This window comes from Emys orbicularis, chromosome 8 (genome assembly GCF_028017835.1).
Source record: "Emys orbicularis isolate rEmyOrb1 chromosome 8, rEmyOrb1.hap1, whole genome shotgun sequence".
Classification (NCBI taxonomy): Eukaryota; Metazoa; Chordata; order Testudines; family Emydidae; genus Emys; species Emys orbicularis.
Genome location: NC_088690.1, coordinates 83,894,188 through 83,914,621, shown reverse-complemented (window position 1 = coordinate 83,914,621; position 20,434 = coordinate 83,894,188). Strand labels below are relative to the sequence as shown.

General features: G+C 40.7%; 1 protein-coding gene across 1 annotated transcript in view; it reads right to left on the bottom strand.

Moving 5' to 3' along the window:
* Window positions 1-20,434, bottom strand: part of SLIT3 (slit guidance ligand 3) — a 798,116-nt gene that overhangs the window by 301,436 nt on the left and 476,246 nt on the right. The window contains exon 7 of the mRNA XM_065410175.1: window positions 3,518-3,589. Coding sequence (XP_065266247.1) covers window positions 3,518-3,589 — 72 coding nt within the window. The remainder of the gene's footprint in view (window positions 1-3,517; window positions 3,590-20,434) is intronic.

Here is a 20,434-nt window from a genome sequence, read left to right as displayed (position 1 = left end):
TCCCATGTGAGCCCTATCTTTAGACTTGATAATGTTATTTGTGTTGAAATTCTGCAGCATGCCATGGGTGTTTGGGAATTGCTCTTGGTCCATTGTAAACAAGCCGTCAAGCTTAACCAGGTAGCCTGTAGGAATATGTCTTTGATAAACAAATTAATGAATACAATAAGAATGCTTGAAAAGGGCTTCCATTGTGGTTGAGAAACACAGCACAACAGTCCCTTGTGCAAGTCAGGAGCACTGCAGCCATTTGGTGGGTTTTGGTTTTTTTTGTATATTTTACATATTTTTTTAAATGTAATCATTTACCTCTGCAGTCACTCACAGATGCAGAGACAACAGGAGACTCACCATTAAATAAATTAATACAGAGGACATGTTTAGCATAAATAAAGCTGTTTCATGCAAATGAAAGCAGATCAATACAAACGAATTCCTGTAAATTCCAATCAAGAGCATACAAAAAAAAATCAATAAAACAAACAAAAAACAACGGAAAAGAGGAATTAGGTTGAACAGATCAGCATAGAAGAGCTGATTTATTTATTTTATTTTTAGAAAGGATTCTTAAGTGCTACAATTATATTAATACATTTTTCTTTCCCTTCAAGGTCATATTGACTGGATACTCTTAATTTTTCCTCCCATGTTCTTCATAATGGAATGGATTTTTTTTCTTTTAAAAAATTCACACGACTCTTGTCCTTATAAAAAAAGCTGGATTGAGAGCACTGAGAATAAAATTTTTAGCTACAGAACAAGTACAGTACAGGCAGATTCCCCAACTGCCTGTCCATGGACCTCAGCACTCACTATAAATAATTACATCCAGGGTACTCTACCTAGACCCATTCAATCTATGGCCTCTCTAGTAAACCTGCTAACACAATGGCCATGTGTGATGATATTTTTGTGATGTGGACACCTAGCCAGTGGGAACTAAACGAAGACTATATTCATTCTACATAAGGTACTGCACAGCCATCAGATGGCTGGATTTGAACCATTGACTGAAGGATCAAATACTACATCCTACCTCCCCAACCCAAGTCATCAGGCCTGCAACAAATTCTATGCAACATGCTTTCTCTCATAGATTTTGCCCCTTATGAAAGCAGCTTTTTTGAGGCGTGTATTAACATGGAAGAGAAAGAAAAAAAAACGTATGAAGTAAAATCAGAAACGTGACATGAGAGAAGGTATTGCTGTCCCACCCCCCATTAATATCTTTATATGAACATTTTACCTAACAGAACAATAAGAGACCTATTTCTAAGTTGATTTGTGCAGAGATGCGTTACCTGGGCAGTTGCAAAGGGGCATTATTACCTACTTCAGCAAACCACATGTTTAATATCAAAGCCACATTATCCTGCAATATGTACCAACAATGGTCAAGTGTGGTTCTAATCATTTTTAGCTATGAAAAATAATATTAATATTTAGACATCATCTTTGTGAGAGGTGATGGTGATGATTTGAGGAGAATGAAACAATTCCAGGAAGGAGCAGTGGAAGAAGTCATGAAATATTTGTGGTATCTGTGTTTATCTTACATTTATTATTCTTTTGATGGCTTTACTATCTCTGACAAAGTAGGGGGAAGGTAAAATGAAAAATTAAACCACAGTATTACAATTCTACCCTTCTGCATGGGGCTTTTTAAAAAATAATACTGAACTGTTTATAAGGGATGTAATTTGGCAGTCTTTGAGACTCATACATGCCACTTGCTATTGATGAAACTACCTTTGTAGAACATAAGGTGAATAAATACAAATGCCAGCTTTTAAAGGTGCCCTTTTAGCCAAAGACTCTAAATTAAATTTCCAGCAAATCCTTTTAGAGTGGGTCAGCATTCATGTTCTGTAAAATGTGGCTCTCAGAATTCAATATAAAAGCTTCTCTTTATAAATCCCATTTATGACTTCCTTCCTTTTTTTTTTTCGTTCCCTTTTTTTCTTCTTTAATTACAGCGAAGGGGGATTAGTCAGTGTAAGTCTCCAGGGAGCGATATACAAAGCCATCTCTGAAATTAAACTAAAGGGAAAATGGCAGCAGGCACTGAGCTCTGGGAACAGACAAGACTGATTGATCTGAAGTAGCCAGGCAAATATTCTGGATCGTTAAGGGAGAGAAATATCTTAACCCACCCTTCACCTCCCCCCACAAAAAGACAAAAATATAAATTCTCTTTAATCAGTTACATTAATGCTAGCATCATGCAATGTCATCCTTTAGAGAAAAAAAAAAAGTAAATATAAATCAGTAGTTATCACTTTACAGAAAACAGCCTATCAGTATGGACAGATAAGAACCATTTTTCTTCAGTTCACTTAACTGGCCTACTGTGATTATATGAAAATATATATCTAAACATAGCATTCTGCTTCCCACTAGTATGAACAGGCTGCTAGTATTTGGCTTGCTGAACATTTTGGAGTAAGCACATGTTGGCTTGTTTTTATATGCTGGAGTAAAACCAAACAGGTTTTTCTTTAAAAAATGACTTCTGGAGCTGTGTATTTATTTAAAGGGAATGATTTTGGAAATGGCTGGGTGGAGTAGAGCTGCAAAGCTGATGGTATTACCATTTGGAATTTTACCTCTAAGCTCTCAGTCTAAATTCCACAAAAATTACACACAGGTCAATTTAATTCCCTTTGTATAAGGTTCTCCTAGAGCTGGTTGGAAATTTTCCAGAGGAATCTTTTTCCATTGGAAAAAGTAGATTTCTCACAAGAGAAAATGTTTTGCAAAAATGGGTCAATTTCTATTAAATTTCATTTGGAGAGAAAAAACTCAAAACAAAATATTTTAGATATTTTGGTGCAAAATGACTTTTCATTTCAAAATGTATGTTCTATTTAAAAAATAAAAGTAATTTAAAATGTCAAAATCAGATTGCAACATTTTGACTATCAAAATTAAAGGTTTTGACTGAAAAACAATTTTTTAATTAAATTTTGTTTCAAGGATATTTTGAAATTTTTGGATTTGTTCCATTTTGGAACAACTTTTTTTTTTTAATCCTCACAGAATGTTCCACTAAATGAAAAATCTTGTTTCTGCACAGCTCTGACTTCTACATTATCCTAGGTGAAACTGTGCATGCATTTAAAAGCTGTGTGACCCCAACGTATTGAGATTTGCATAGGCTGTAAGGAAGGGTTCAGTTTGGCCTCCAAATATCAGCTAAATAACAGAATTACATTTCATAATCAGCACGTGATGACAATTAGGCTCAACTGGTAGATTTTTTTCTCCCAAAACTAGCTTGAGCTGGTTACCTTGGGGAGAGACTGAAATATGTTCTCACCCAATAAGCCTACCTCATTCCTGTTTACAAGGGTTTAATACCACACAATAAAGTTTTGGCTTGACCTATTTACTGTCCTTTTATTAAAGAAAAGTGGTTTTAAAAACCTTTATAAAAGTATTCCTTGAATAAAGACAAATATTCAAAGCAAAGACAGAGTTATCCAGGCTGCTACTTATTTCTGAATTTAGTACTTACAGAGTCCTGATCTTTGGCATATGGTTGAAACTGGTAAGAGGGATGCGGGTGATGTTGTTATTGTTGAGAGTACTGTTAAAAAAGAAAGAAAGAAAAGAAAAACAGATTGATCAATTATTTACATTGCTTTACCAGCACACTCTTTATAGAAATGAACTGCTTCAGCAACGGGTAATAAATCTATAGTGCTGCAAACAAGAAGACGTGCTGACAAATATCTCAGGAGCGATTTGTGAGTTGTCAAGAAGGATATTTTTATGTCAAAGTAACCAATAATTGTGCACAAGTAAACAAAAATTGCTACTTAACATGCCCTGCCCTGCATAGCAAGTAGCACAAGATTTCATCCACTAGAGTATTTGTTTTCAAACAAAAGGGGAGATGTTGGCACTTAAAGCCTCATTAGCACAGCCTATTTGCAATAAGACATACAGCTCAAATTGCTCCGTTAGAAACACATGGATGGATGAGGAATTCTTGTTTGGTTTCCTTAGGAAGAAATATATGGAACGTGGAATGTACCAGAATAAACATTTTCTGTTCAAAGCATATAAGGGTTTCAAATGGAAACGCCGTGTTGTGTATTTTATTAGAGCTGGTCTTAGAAGAATGGGACCCTGGCTGCCATTAGGGACCCTAATCATGTTTTTTATGATAAAATGACTAGTTTAGCATCAACTGGGGTAGGTTGCCCTCATTTATGTTGTTCCTAATTATATCAGTGACTCCCTGGCAAATTAGAAGTTATAAAGTTTATCAATGATGGCCTGGGAAATGGAACACACACACCAGGAGGGTATACTTGCCACATTCCATTGCTCAGAAATTGCAACAACGGCAGCCTACTGTGTCAGGAGACTTGATCAAACCTAAATAAATAAAATAAATTAATGGAGATATCCTATCTCCTAGAACTGGAAGGGACCTTGAAAGGTCATTGAGTCCAGCCCCCTGCCTTCACTAGCAGGACCAAGTACTGATTTTGCCCCAGATCCCTAAGTGGCCCCCTGGGTTTAGCAGGCCAATGCTCATTCCACTGAGCTATCCCTCCCCCCTGACTATTTGTTACCTACCATGTTGCACTGTCCATCCTCCTTCTAACTGAAATGGTTAAAGCTCTTCAGATTTCCCTTATTTAAAATGCAAACACACAGCAGTTGTTTATAGCAATGGCCCAGCAGGCTGTACGTTATAACAGCCATAGTGCAGTGTTTTGGGCGATTACTGTAGAAACCAATAGCTTGGCCTTGTTTTAAATTAAGGGCTGTAAGCTTTGTGCAGGTGATAAAATAAACAGCCCCCTCAAATAATACTTTAAAGCATTACTACTGTTACTTACACCTGATTTGTTCAGTAGTTGTGATATTATGTATTTGTGCAGGGCATTTCATAAAAAGATTTTCAAGAGCTTTAAAATAATTAACTAATTAACCTTCTAATTCATCTGTAACTTCCTTCCAACAGATGGTTCGTTTTCTGTATACTAGAGATCAGCGTGTACAACAGAAACCTCTCCGTAGATTCCCAATTTGCACAGTGTTAGTGTACCGTAGCCTACAATACAATAAATTGCTGTATTTTAGCTCCACTAGAAAAACTGGTAATGTCAGATGTTGGCTCAAATCAAAAATCAGAACACTCTCAAATATGGAGGGGATAGGATGTCTGAAATCCAGACCTGAACCAAAATACACATTTCACAATTTGAGCCTAATTGGAATCCCAAATTCAGAACACCCCAATTTCATTGGGAAGGGCAAAGAATTAGGGAGGAAAGTACTGTCAATATCTGGAGTTGAATCCTGGATGCATCACTCATGGTGCAAACTACTCAGGACAAACTGCGATGCCTCACAGTGAACTTCTCTGAGGCTGAAAAGCTGCTTCGTCTGTACCACAGAATTCCCTTCTTACGGGCATCATAATAGCAAAATGAATTTTCCACTATGCCAGTTTGTATTTTAAAATAAAGCTCTCTTTATATGTAATTATTATTGCTAGATTATGGTATCTAGCAGATGGTGCAGGAATGGAAGTCGTAGACAACTAGCCAAAAGAAGTGTGTGGCACAGTAAACTTCATTCAGACAAATGAAACACTCTGTAGGAATAAATGACAGCAAATATTGTCCAGTGGCTCAAGCAGAGGATTATGATTCAGAACTCCTGAGTTCAATTGCTATCTCTGTCACTAATTCTGCCTGTAATCTTGGACAAGTCACTTAGCATCAGCCCCCGTTTCCCCATCTGTAAAATACTTATCTACCTAGCCACAGAGATATTGATGCTTAATGTGTGTAACACACTCTGGATGAACCACTTTGGATGAGGCTATAGAAGTGCTAAGCATTATTACTGTTGTTATACCTGTGTTCTGATTTTGTTCACTTGTCCACCAAAAGAATAGAGGCGAAGTGTAAATGTGTGTTAGTTTAAGTAGCATATATTACAGAAAGCATTAGTATAGGAAAGAACTCTATGCAGGGGCTGGGATCATAAATCACCAAAGAACAACCATGCGTATAGTCAGTTTTGAAAATTAAATCGTACACAAAGTTGACAACTGAATATGTCAGTGAGGGCACTAAAGGATCCAATGCAAGTCAAACTGAATTCAGTGGAGACTTTCCATTGACTTTAACAGAACACAGAGTGGATTCAGAGAGTGAGAAGTGACAATGAACATCTTTCCCATGTAACTGAGAGATACATTCTGTACACTATTCCCAGCACAACTGTTGAAAATTCAATCTGTACTATCACACAGACTCAGATATAGCTATTGTAAAAAAAGCCACATATTTAATAGACAAAGTATCTAGTAACCCAAATCCTAGCTTTGCTACTTACACATTTCCAACATTAAGAGCCCATTTGTTGCTAGAAATAAGCAGGAAGATTTCCATAGGTCTCCAGTAAATAAATAACAAAGCAACAAATAATGAGGAATACAGTTAATACTGAATTAAGCCCTATTTCATTAATCTACTAATTAACTACAAAATTTCAAGTATAATCATAGCAGATAGCTACTGCACAGAAGACTTATTAATGCATTATTACACTGATATTTAAATGTTAACCATTATGAAGGCAATCAAGCATTTATGATTATAGCAGTATTTCAATACAAAGTAGGCTAAATACAGCTGTACAGCTTCCATTGCTCCACAAAGGGTAGTAATTGACAGTGAACTGTCTGCATTATTGGTCACAATTTTAGTTGTGTGAAGTTAACCCCTTTGCAATGATTCTTCAGCATGTGGTAGTCTAATGTAGCAGCGTTCTTATATAGGCTCTTGCAGGGGAGCCTTCAAGGTATATGGAGCAGTGCTAGAGAGGCATTTTGGAAACCTGAATACCAAGTACATGAAGCAGTTGCCAAGTGTCTAAAACTCATCATCCCAGTAACGATTTTTAAGCCTGTGTGTTGTGGTGGAGTCAAAAGACCATAATGCACTTATATATGGAAGATGAGGGGGAACAGAGAAAAAACACTCCCCCCCCAATTTTCTATTAAGTGCTATGAAGCCCAGTAGATATTTGAAACAGACTAAGAGCAGAAAACTATGTGAGGTCCTGCACTCTCAGAGCATCCAGGTTCCCTCCGCATCATATGGGGAGACTGGAGACTCACATCACACTACACTGTCATCAGGATCACACCTCTAACCTGTTGCTTATTTTAGAGCCAAGTTTACCCTCACCCCTCACAAACTCACTGTTATCATTGTAAGGTGTTCACTTCCAAAATGCTCAATCAGTAACCTGTGGTTACAGAGAGTGTTATTTATGGCTGCAGACCTGCCACCTTGGGCTGTGATATTGTCAGAACTTGCAAGCAAAGCAGGCTCAGGATGCATCAGTACCTGGTGGGCTTCCAAGAACTACTTGGGAGCTGCACAAAATGGTGTTAGCCACCTGTAGGTGGCACTTCCCTCTCTGAGGCACATCCTCAGCTGTGGTAAATTGTCAGCTCCAATTCCTTCAATCTATACCAGCTGAGATTTGCCCCCCGGGGCAGCGTGCTGTTAGGAGGTGCTCACTTTCCCATAAGATATAAAACTGATCACCTAGCATTTTTTTCAAAAGTAGGGATGTTGGCTGTGGAATCTTGTACATATGTATGTATGTATCCCATGACTGATTTTCATGACGTTTCAATGGCAAGTTTTTATTCTGACATTACCCATCTCCTCTCTGGGTCTGGAATCCTAGTCCAATCCCAAATCTGGTAAACACAATCTGCCTCCTTCCTCACATTTCCCATGCAAATTCATTTGCATTCAACATTCTTACATACTTCCTAGCGGCACTAAACTGTTGTGCAGCATTGCAGTGTGCTGATAAAAAATTACTGAATTCCACCCTAAAGGTGGCTGCATTTTCTGGTGAATGACATGATCCTTTGTATTTCCACAGTTGCTAAAGTGCTGAAAGGTGCTATATATATATATGTAAAATCATTATAACATGTGAGAGGAATTAATCCCACATCATTAAAATATTTCTACTCTTGTTTTGTGGTCTCTCCATCATTTTGAGTGGGAAAAGAGGTGCTAATGGGTGACTGATACTTATAAAGATTAGTATATCCCAAATTCTAGAACAAACATAATAGCTTCTAGGCACAGCCCAAATGCTCTGACCAAAAAGTGAAAAGATTACATTACTAATCTTCCCAGACTAACTACTCAGTTTGAAAGACTCAACCTAGCAGTCTATCTCCCCAAACCAGCTGGACTGATTAGGAACTGAAAAATCCTAGGACCTTTGCTGAATGGCCAGACGAACTCTCTCCTCTCTCTTACTGCTTCAAGCTACAGGGAAATATTGTGGGTTTTGTTCCTCTTTGTTGTGTCTTTGCACTGCCGACTTATAAAAAGTATGTGTGCATATTAAAATTTCCAGCCGCTTACAAATCTGTTATAAAATAATAATAATTACAACACATCCACCCTACCTACGCCAGTTAAGTACTGGAAACATACTGTAAGACCAAAGATATCTTCTGGCTATGCCATCAGAAAAGGTTGCAAACCAGATGTAAAAAGATTATGTTAAATACCTATATTACAACAAGTAAAAAGGTAACAATATTAACCGCCTTGCTATTTTTGCAGTCAACCACAACTTCAAGTGAGAAAACAGGTGGGCTTTTTGGGGGGTTTTTTTCAATGAAAGGGTCCTATTATATAACAATGATTAATTATCATCCACTGTACCCCAGCTAATACAAGTTACTGCATTCTATTTTATCAATGCTATAAAGAAAAAGACCCCATAGCAAAATCTAATTTTCCTCCTCTAAACAGTACACTTTTTTTCATAAAAGAACACACACAGGAAAACAACTATCAATACAATATCCGCAATTATTTTTTTTTACACACAGGATTTGAATGGATGTAAATGACAGAAAAATCTACATGCAACACTAGGCCAGCGCTGAGGGCACACTTTGGTTTCTGCATATAATAGGGACTCTGATTTTCTTTTACATCCCATTTCTGCAGCTGATTAGCACAAACAGCTAATCAAATTGAGAAATTATATGGTAGATTATATTTTTGATTAGCACTTTTTTCCAAGCATTAATGAGCATCTACCATAGTTACCAGGGGTCTGCTAGCCATTCAGCCTTTGATAAGCACCAGGCTTCTTCTGGGTAGCATTTGGCTCTGCTGATCAAGGGGGTCTGCAGCATTTGCTATGAAGAAACACTAAGGCCCACAGGAGATCAGCTCCATCAGAGGGAGAATAAAAAAATGTATAGACATAGATTAATTGCCATTTTTAACAAACTACTGGTAAGAAATATACTTTCAAGTGGTGAGGGGTAAATGGGAAAAGAGAAAGGAAACAGGACCAGCTCATTTTCTGTGTTTCTGTTGCTCTTTGAATTTCTTCTTCTTTTGCTCACTAGAGATTAATAGTCTCTGGTTCGCTTGCCAAAGTTTTGTAGTTTAAAAAGAATTGTTTGAACCCTGGAAATAACAAGCATCATTTGGCAACACACAGCTCAGGCCTATATGGACTACAACTTTAAACTGAACAGACACTATTTTAATTTTCATTCTCCCCTCTCCCCCCCAAAAAGACCAATTTGCTTACTTTTCTAGCTGTGTGGTAAACCTGTTTTGAATATGTCTCTCTGATTTTCATGAACCGGGCCTGGAGTTGAAAAGCAGACCTCCGAGGCTGGTTGGAGCAGTGGCAGCTGCTGTGTTGCTGGTAGTGCTAACAAGTCTAACATTTCCCTCTGTCTCCTTTGATTAGACCACTGCTTTATCACAGTGTCCTTTTTTGGCTGTGTGTGTAATTTGTGTGTTGTGTGTCCATAACACCATGTAATTGGCCCTAATGCAACATTATTATCTGTATGCATGCAAGGACTGGATACAAATGGTGCATATGCCAGCTTACAACATTCCCAGGAGTGAGTTACTCGCCTGTCATCCTCCCTGATTATTGCCTCTACCATAACTGCCATGCTTTTCATGTTGCTTGTCCCCAAAGCAAATGGACATTCAATTCAAAGTGGAAAGGTAAAGGACGGTGGAATTCCAGACACACACACGCACATACCCTCAGTTAAACAAAACTGGATTTTTTTAACTAAGACTTTGTCTAGGAATCTCCAAGCACAAGGAAAAACATAATTAAGCCTCAGAACACCCTTCACATAAACAGTATTGCTAAGAATGTTATCCCTATACAGGGATGGGTGAATTGAGGCAAACAGAGGTTAAGCTATTTGCCCAAGGACAGTGGTGGAGCTGGGAGAAGAGCCTTGAGGAGCCCTGATATATATATAGTCCCCTGCTAGCCAGGACCAGTTAGACAGCACTTTCCAGATAGGCAAAAATCTCATGATTTCAAAAATCATGAATCAGGCACTCAAATCATGAGAGATGTTTTAAAAATGTGGGTTTTTTTTATTTGCCTTCTGGTTTTGGGGCCTTTGCGGTTCACATTTTCAAGCTTCTCTCCACAACCAAGTGTGACAAAGTTTTTAAAATGAAAATGAAGATTCTTATATAATCACAGGATCTGGGCCTTTAAGAAACACACCAAATACCTCAAGACTCATAATAAAATCATGAGAGTTGGCAACCTTTTTTTTTTTTCATTTGATCACCAGACTCCTCTTTATTTCAGACTTAGCTGACACCATTTTGATGCAATACCACTCCTGGAAAAATACTGTAACCACCACAACATGAACAGTAACAGGGTTCCTATGACTTCATGTTTACAGAACTGGAGGGCAGGAAATCTTTTAGTATCTATGTGACTAGATTGCAGAACCACAATGCTAACAACACTGTGTCTTTATGCATTATATAGAGATTACGTGTGTCTTGGCTTCCAGTATTTTTCCTCTCTATTTCCATAAGGTTTATTAGAATTACCTTTTCTAAAGCATCAATCCTAATAAGAAAGCCCCTTTTTGGGGGGGGGGGGAGGGGACAAAAATTAATAAGACTAGATTTAACACAGTGGGCAAAGGTATCATTCTGCCACTAATACATTCTATGGTAATGACAGTTATGGTCATCAATTGCAGCACTACCTCTGAGGCCCTTGCCTACATTGACACTTTAATCTTGCAAGTAGAACTGGTTTTAAATGTGGTTTAAAACCAGTTTCTGCTAACAAGGTTTAATCATGTTTTACTAGGTCGCTGTAGACCAGACACAGCCATTTACAAACCTACATGCAAGGTCTTGTCCACAATGGTTAAATAACTCCATTTGGAAAAGGTGTTTTTTATTGTCCTGATTCATAAGGGCACTGCGCACCTACAGCTCCAACATACATCACAGGAGTTAATACTGTTCAGCACCTCTGAAAACCAGGCCATAAATATGTTTTCAGTAGTTCAAACACAGTTTGTGCACTTGTATTTTGTATGCAGGCATAATTAATCCACGTAAAGAACATTTGGATCCTGGGATGAAAGTCACTATATTTTCATCAGTTGTAAAAAGGTTATATTTAACATAAGTCAAAATCAATCAGCATTAAATAAAATGCATAGTATTTCTCAAAGAGGTGAGCTCCCTCAACAACCTCACCCTCTACTTTCTAAGTGGGCAAGCAAAGGAAGACCCAGTGCTCCCATGGATTGCTTTCAATTTTTTTTTCTTTTCCAATTCTGGGTGCCTCTCATATGCAGTTTCTTGATCTCCCCACAGAGCATTTAAATTAAAGCCCATAACCGCTGTGTGGGCATATAATGAAAGTAACTGATGCTGCACTGATTAATCCATTATTCTCAACTGTTAGAAAACATAATGATCTCACAAGGGGCCTTATTCACTGAGGTATAGCAGTTGAGCTGTAATCTGACACCTTAAATTAGCAGCAAAAGCAACAACAGCTGGGTTTTTGTCTCAATATTTGTACCCAACTCTAAAGTGATTTGGCACCATACAAGTGTTATTTTTAAACACAACGTTAACACAGCCAACTAACGTTTTAAATGGTCTCCAGGTGTCATGTAAAATCCACAGAAATAAAAACAATCAGTTGCCAATTTGGTTTCTATTCTGCTTTTATCTTAATAAACAGATTCACCATTAATCCTAGGTGATTGTTTTCTTTTTTCAAATGTGTTATCAAAGATATGAGAGGGTCTTCTATTGTTATCTCAGGTGTCTGGCAATGGAAATTTAAACAAGCCAAAGGAAACAGGAAAGAGAAAATGTCCTTTTTTGGAAATGTCTGAGTGAATAAGCTTCATGTGATTAACACATGTATATGCTATGCAGAGCTGGTAGCACCACCTATTACTGAGGTTGCCTGACACTTCCCACTATAATACCTTGTTTTCAATTGCTTTATATTTTTTCCAAACTTACCATTTGGACTGAAATTTTCCATGCTGGGTGTCTGCCTCGGGGTGCATTTTTTTCAGCCACTGGTTCAGCTATTTCCAAGAATAAGGCTAGGGAAAATTACACTGTTTTGTCCCATGTTAAAAAATTCTGGCAACCTTTTCTCTGAAATGCTCAATTGCTCTGAATGAGGCAGGGGTCCAGTGGAAAAAATAGTATGTTATCATGTAAATAAAGAACATCATAATTGATATGCACCAGGGGGCTAACTTTGGCAGGCATGAATTTGCAACCATAATAATGCTCCTTTACCATAGTGTTTTTATGTGCCCAATGTGTGTGCATACGTGCACGTACTCACACATGCACTGAATGTATTTTTCTGATTACTGCAGATTTATACTTTTGACATGATATTTAGGTTTCTCATGATCTATGCCCTCCCAAATATGGGGAAAAATAAAGCGAAACAAAGGAGAAATGAAGAAAAAAAGGTTTCTAAAAGTAGATCGTCACCACAAGTTAACACAAGTTAGCTACACTCAACTTTCTCCACTCAAATTAGCCTTGCTCGCGTAAGAGTGGCCACACTGAAAAATAACATTCAAGCTGCTATGCTGCACTCACTCTCATGTGTGGCACTAAGATGTCTAGGGGCGTATCCCAGAGTTCTTTGCATTGCAGTAAGCTGAGCCACTCCGCGAATTCTTTCCCAATAAAGAATTTGTCAGTCCTTTCTGGGGCACAGGGGGGAATTGTGGGAAGGCATTAGAGGACTTGAGTGGTACTAGCCTGAGTCCATAATGCAGAGTGGTCTTGTTAGCAGCTGAGTTGTGCTATCTCAAGCTTCAGCCTGTATCCCCTGACCGGCCAGCCAACTCAAGTAAAAAGCTCCTCCACATGCTAACTAAAGGTTCTGTGTGAGGACAGGACTCAAGTTACAACTTGATTTAACTTTTCAGTGATGATAATCCGTAACCAAGTCTCAGCTGTCAGGGGTTTTCTGGAGAATTATGTTCTATTTCAGCTGGTTAACTGAAATTCCTGAGAGTTTGTAGGTTGGTTTTGCATTTGATTTTTTCATTTAATATACTGAGCAAACAATGTTTTCAGCAATGAATTTACAAGAATTATTGTCTAGCCATTTGAACAGGACTTGCTTTTTGTCTTATATACATATATATATCCAAACAATTAGATCATAAGCCCGTCAAAGCACAGACCATGTGTTTGCTCTGAACCACCTAACACACTGTGGGTGCTACAATAACAATATTATTAATAATAGAAATTATTTTTATACATTCCTTCATTCTGATATATCTTCTTTAACAGAATTTAGTTTTCCTTGGTGATTGTTGCCATGTTTTAGAGTGTTTTCTTAACATAGGAGATCTCTTGCAATAGGGGCTGTCATTTTCATATTAGCCATAAAGTGCAAATTTACAAAGAAATAGTATTTCCATTTTTGGTGCACACAGATGAAGCTGTAAGTAAGAGACAACAGTGACATCTCAAGATGGATCATTCTTTGCAGAGTCCATAAAAAGCTACTAAAACATAATTAAAAATTCCTAAACTTTTGAACTTAGAAGAAAGAGCTTTAAAATACAAGAAAGCAAGCGATCATCCTCTATACAGGCCAATTTAATCCTAAACTGTATATTTTTGTATTATGAGAAAGGCCTTCTTCCAGCTCCAATATAAAATATTTTCATTTAGTATGTGATAATGTCTAGCACAGGAGATCCAATGGGCTGGAAAAGCATACTTGCCTATCAAAATAGAGAAACAAAAAACTCTGCAACAGGATACTGGAAGATGTTTGATTTAAGACCATGTAAATGCCAGTTTCTGGGTTTGCAACCAACAGAGCTCTCAACTCAAATGAGCTAGCTGATCGTCACTGAGATATCTAAATCCTAGGCACAGTCATTACAAATGAAGTTCAGGACTCGAGGCATAGGGACAAAATGACCATCAATACTGCAAAGCCTGTGGTAGAAAAGGTAACACGTAAAACTCAGTGCTCCTTCAACACAGTTCACTATCTCAGATCATTATATTTACTATGTATATTCTATTATATTTTTACTTTTATTTTTAGTATACAACCAAGTGGGTATATACTGGCTACTAATAAATTTATGGTGGAAATTAGAAGACAGTTTCTAATCAACAGAGAAGTGAGGCTCTGGTACAGCCTGTCCACAGGAGTAGTGGGGCCAAATAACCTAATTAGTTTTAGGATGGAATTTGATGCATTTCTGAATGGGAATCTTCTAGTCCTACAATCCTAAACCTTTCTATCCTTGAAGAGGGACTTCAGTACAATACCTCTCTCCATTTTAGACCTAAGCATATGATGCCTTCAGTAATTCTTGTTCAAAGAAAAAGATGACTGCTGAATAGGCAACCTAGTTGCCTCTTGTTGCAAAAGTATTTCAGTGATGACATTTTCCCATCTTCCACCCTAAATCATTTGCTTTCCCCATTGTCAAACACCTTCAATCTTTCAATACAATTGTCATAACTATAAAGGGAAGGGTAACAGCTCTCCTGTGTACAGTACTATAAAATCCCTCCTGGCCAGAGACTCCAAAATCCTTTTACCTGTAAAGGGTTAAGAAGCTCGGGTAACCTGGCTGACACCTGACCCAAAGGACCAATAAGGGGACAAGTTACTTTCAAATCTTGGGGGGGGGGGAAAGGCTTTGGTGTGCTCTTTGTTTAAGGTTGTTGTTCGCTCTTGGGACTGAGAGGGACCAGACATCAATCCAGGTTCTCCCCATCTTTCTAAACAAGTCTCTCATATTTCAAACTTGTAAGTAAAAAGCCAGGCAAGGCGTCTTAGTTTTACTTTGTTTTCTCAACTTGTAAATGTACCTTTTACTAGAGTGTTTATCTTTGTTTGCTGTACTTAGAACCTAAGACAGAGGGGGGTCCTCTGAGCTCTTTAAGTTTGATTACCCTGTAAAGTTATTTTCCATACTGATTTTACAGAGATGATTTTTACCTTTTTCTTTAATTAAAAGCCTTCTTTTTAAGAACCTGATTGATTTCTCCTTGTTTTAAGATCCAAGGGGGTTTGGATCTGTATTCACCAGGAGTTGGTGAAAGGAAAGAGGGGGGGGGGAAGGGTCAAATTCTCCTTGTTTTAAGATCCAAGGGGGTTTGGATCTGTATTCACCAGGAGTTGGTGAAAGGAAGGAGGGGGGAAGGGTCAATTTCTCCTTGTTTTAAGATCCAAGGGGGTTTGGATCTGTATTCACCAGGAGTTGGTGAAAGAAAGGAGGGGGGAAGGGTCAATTTCTCCTTGTTTAAGATCCAAGGAGTTTGGATCTGTATTCACCAGGGAATTGGTGAGAAGTTTCTAAAAGCTTCCCAGGGAAGGGAATGGTGGCAGCGGACCAGAACTAAGCTGGTAGTTAAGCTTAGAAGTCCTCATGCAGGCCCCCACACTTGTACCCTAAAGTTCAAAGTGGGGATACAGCCTTGACATGGTGGCACAGCGGTGGAGATCGTTTTAAACCCAAAAGCCAGTAAGATGTTTTGTTTTTTTTCCTTCTAGCTGCATGGAAAGCAGAGCTGAAGGTAGATAGATGCATATCTTATCTCTCCTTGCCTGAAGGCAGAGGTTTTAAGTTTTTTTTAACAAGGTCCTTTGTTAAGAGAAGGGTTCAAAGCGAGCAAACTTTGACTGGTAAAGGCAATTTACAAGCTGAATTGTTTTTTTTTCTTTTTACATCCTCGTGAATAGCTAGTTAGAAAGTCTCTGTTAACTCAGCAGCAGCCAGAGCTGAGTACATCCCAGTTTCAGTCAACTGCAGAGGGGTGTGACCCAGCACAAGAAAACAGGAAAATGACTACCAAAGAAGAAAAAGCCAAAGAGGGGGCCCACAAGAGAGAGATGGAGCTGAAAGAAAAAGAGATAGAGCTGAGAGACAAAGAAGAGAAAGCCAAAGAGGGGGCCCACAAGAGAGCTATGGAGCTGAAAGAAAGAGAGATGGAGCTGAAAGAAAAAGAGATAGAGCTGGAAAAAGCCAAAGAGGAGGCGAGAGAAAAAGAAAGGAAGCATGAACTGGAAGTAGCAAGGGCTAGGCAGGATGCACCAGCCCATCCTAGCAACTCCTCTCCAGGTACCACTTCCCATCCCAGAAAATTCCCCACCTACAAGGCAGGCGATGATACTGAGGCCTTCTTAGAAAATTTTGAAAGGGCCTGCCTTGGATACAGCATCGCTGCAGACCAGTACATGGTAGAGCTGAGGCCGCAGCTCAGTGGACCCTTAGCAGAGGTGGCGGCTGAAATGCCTAAGGAACACATGAACAGTTATGAACTTTTTAAAAACAAGGCCAGACTCAGAATGGGGCTAACACCCGAGCATGCCCGACGGCGGTTCAGAGCCCTAAGGTGGAAACCAGATGTGTCATTTACCCGGCATGCCTACCACATTGACAAAAATTGTGATGCCTGGGTATCAGGAGCAAATGTTAAATCTCTGGAAGATCTGCTTTCCCTAGTAAAAATGGAGCAGTTTTTAGAGGGTGTTCCTGAGGAAATAGAAAGGTACATCCTAGATAGGAAGCCCAAAACTGTAACCGAGGCGGGGGAGATTGGAGCCAAATGGGTGGAGGTGACAGAAAAGAAAAAAGCTAGTAGCAGTTGGAGCGAATATCAGAAGGGGCAAGCCGAAACAAAACCTTATCACCGGGGACAACCCAAGGCCCCACCCACATCCCAAGGGAAACCCCAGACGCCTTCTTACCCCACCCCACCAGTCTCCACCAACCAACATCGCCCCGGTGATACCTTAGCAGGGCGATGTTTTAAATGTAATGAACTGGGGCATATAAAGGCTCACTGCCCCAAGAACCCCAACCGATTACAGTTCATTACACCCCAATCACACCAAAGATCCCCAGACCCAGATGCCTCTCTCATACCCTCAGAGCGAAGGGAAACCTTGAGAGTGGGCGGAAAGAAGGTTATCGCTTGGAGGGACACTGGGGCACAAGTGTCAACTATCCACCAATCCCTAGTGGACCCCAAACTCATCAACCCGGAGGCTACAGTGACAATTCAACCCTTCGTGTCACAGTCTGTAACCTTGCCTACAGCCAAGTTGCATGTCCAGTACAAGGGCTGGTCAGGAATGTGGACTTTTGCAGTCTATGACAATTATCCCATCCCCATGCTGCTGGGGGAAGACTTGGCCAACCATGTGAAGCTAGCCAAGAGGGTGGGAATAGTCACCCGCAGCCAGGCTAAGCAAGCTTTCAACCCCATCCCTGTTCCTGAGCCGTCCACCAGGGCCCCGTCTGTGTACCCAGAGACTCAAACAAAGGTGGTGGAACCGGATCCCCTGCCAACAACTGCAACAGCCATAGTGGATCCAATCCCAGAGACCCAGCCAAAGCCAGTCCCAGAACCGGAACTGGCAACGCAACCAGCACCAGAACCATTGCCAGCACTGAGTCCAGCGCTTGCAAACCCGTCTACAACTCCAATGCCAGAGGGCACCAGCGAGCCTAAACTGGTGGAAGCAGCAGATAACCCTACCCAAGAGGCTCAGCCAGAGCCTGAAATACCACATAGTGCACCAGCGGACAGCGGTTCACAGTCAATGGAAACAGCCCCAGCACCTGCATCGCTTCCAGAGGGACCAAGCCCCAGTCCACAGTCCAAGGAGGAACTGATGTCTCCAGCATCAAGGGAACAGTTCCAGGCCAAGCAGGAAGCAGATGACAGCCTTCAAAAAGCTTGGGCGGCGGCACGGAGCACCCCACCGCCTCTCAGCTCTTCTAACCGATCCCGGTTTGTTGTAGAACAAGGACTTTTATACAAGGAGACTCTTTCTGGTGGGCACCAGGAAGACTGGCATCCTCAAAGACAGTTGGTAGTTCCCACTAAGTATCGGGTAAAGCTCTTGAGCTTAGCCCATGATCATCCCAGTGGCCATTCTGGAGTAAACAGAACCAAAGACCGGTTGGGGAAGTCCTTCCACTGGGAGGGAATGGGCAAGGACGTTGCTAATTATGTCCGGTCTTGTGAGGTGTGCCAACGAGTGGGAAAGCCCCAAGACCAGGTTAAAGCCCCTCTCCAGCCACTACCCATAATTGAGGTCCCATTTCAGCGAGTAGCTGTGGATATTCTGGGTCCTTTCCCAAAGAAGACACCCAGAGGAAAGCAGTACGTACTGACTTTCATGGATTTTGCTACCCGATGGCCGGAAGCTGTACCCTTAAGCAACAACAGGGCTAAAAGTGTGTGCCAGGCATTAGCAGACATTTTTGCCAGGGTAGGGTGGCCCTCCGACATCCTTACAGATTCGGGAGCTAATTTCCTGTCAGGGACCATGAAAAACCTGTGGGAAGCTCATGGGGTGAATCACTTGGTTGCCACCCCTCATCACCATCAAACCAATGGTCTGGTGGAGAGGTTTAATGGAACTTTGGGGGCCATGATACGTAAATTCGTAAATGAACACTCCAATGATTGGGACCTAGTGTTGCAGCAGTTGCCTTTTGCCTACAGGGCTGTACCACATCCCAGTTTAGGGTTTTCACCATTTGAACTTGTGTATGGCCACGAGGTTAAGGGGCCATTACAGTTGGTGAAGCAGCAATGGGAGGGGTTTACGCCTTCTCCAGGAACTAACATTCTAGACTTTGTAAGCAACCTACAAAGCACCCTCCGACACTCTTTAGCCCTTGCTAAAGAAAACCTAAAGGATGCTCAGGAAGAGTAAAAGGCCTGGTATGATAAACATTCCAGAGAACGGTCCTTCAAGGTAGGAGACCAAGTCATGGTCTTAAAGGCACTCCAGGCCCATAAAATGGAAGCGTCATGGGAAGGACCATTCACGGTCCAGGTGCGCCTAGGAGCTGTTAACTATCTCATAGCCTCCCCCACCTACAACATAAAGCCTAAGGTATACCATATTAATTCTCTGAAGCCCTTTTATTCCAGAGAATTAAACGTTTGCCAGTTTACAGCCCAGGAAACAGATGACGCGGAGTGGCCTGAAGGTGTCTACTACGAAGGAAAAAGGAATGGTGGCGTGGAAGAGGTGAACCTCTCCACGACCCTGGGACGTCTGCAGCGACAGCAGATCAAGGAGCTGTGCACAAGCTTTGCACCGATTTTCTCAGCCACTCCAGGACGGACCGAACGGGCATACCACTCCATTGACACAGGTAATGCTCACCCAATTAGAACCCCACCCTACCGGGAGTCACCTCATGCCCAAACTGCTATAGAAAGGGAGATCCAGGACATGCTACAGATGGGTATAATCTGCCCCTCTAACAGTGCATGGGCATCTCCAGTGGTTCTAGTTCCCAAACCAGATGGGGAAAATACGCTTTTGCGTGGACTACCGTAAGCTAAATGCTGTAACTCGTCCTGGCAACTATCCAATGCCCCGCACAGATGAGCTATTGGAAAAATTGGGACATGCCCAATTCATCTCTACTTTAGACTTAACAAAAGGGTACTGGCAAGTACCACTAGATGAACCCGCTAAGGAAAGATCAGCCTTCGTCACCCAGGCAGGGGTGTATGAATTCAATGTACTCCCTTTCGGGTTGCGAAATGCACCCGCCACCTTCCAAAGACTTGTAGATGGTCTCCTAGCGGGATTGGGAGAATCTGCAGTTGCCTACCTCGATGATGTGGCCATTTTTTCTGATTCATGGACAGAACACCTGGAGCACCTGGAAAAAGTCTTCGAGCGCATCCGACAGGCAGGACTAACTGTTAAGGCTAAAAAGTGTCAAATAGGCCAAAACAGAGTGACGTACCTGGGGCACCAGGTGGGTCAAGGAACTATAAATCCCCTACAGGCCAAAGTGGATGCTATCCAAAAGTGGCCGGTTCCAAAGTCAAAGAAACAGGTCCAATCCTTCTTAGGCTTGGCCGGATATTATAGGCGATTTGTACCACACTACAGCCAAATCGCCGCCCCGCTGACAGACCTAACCAGAAAGAAACAGCCAAATGCAGTTCAGTGGACTGATGAGTGTCAAAAGGCCTTTAACCAGCTTAAGGCAACACTCATGTCTGACCCTGTG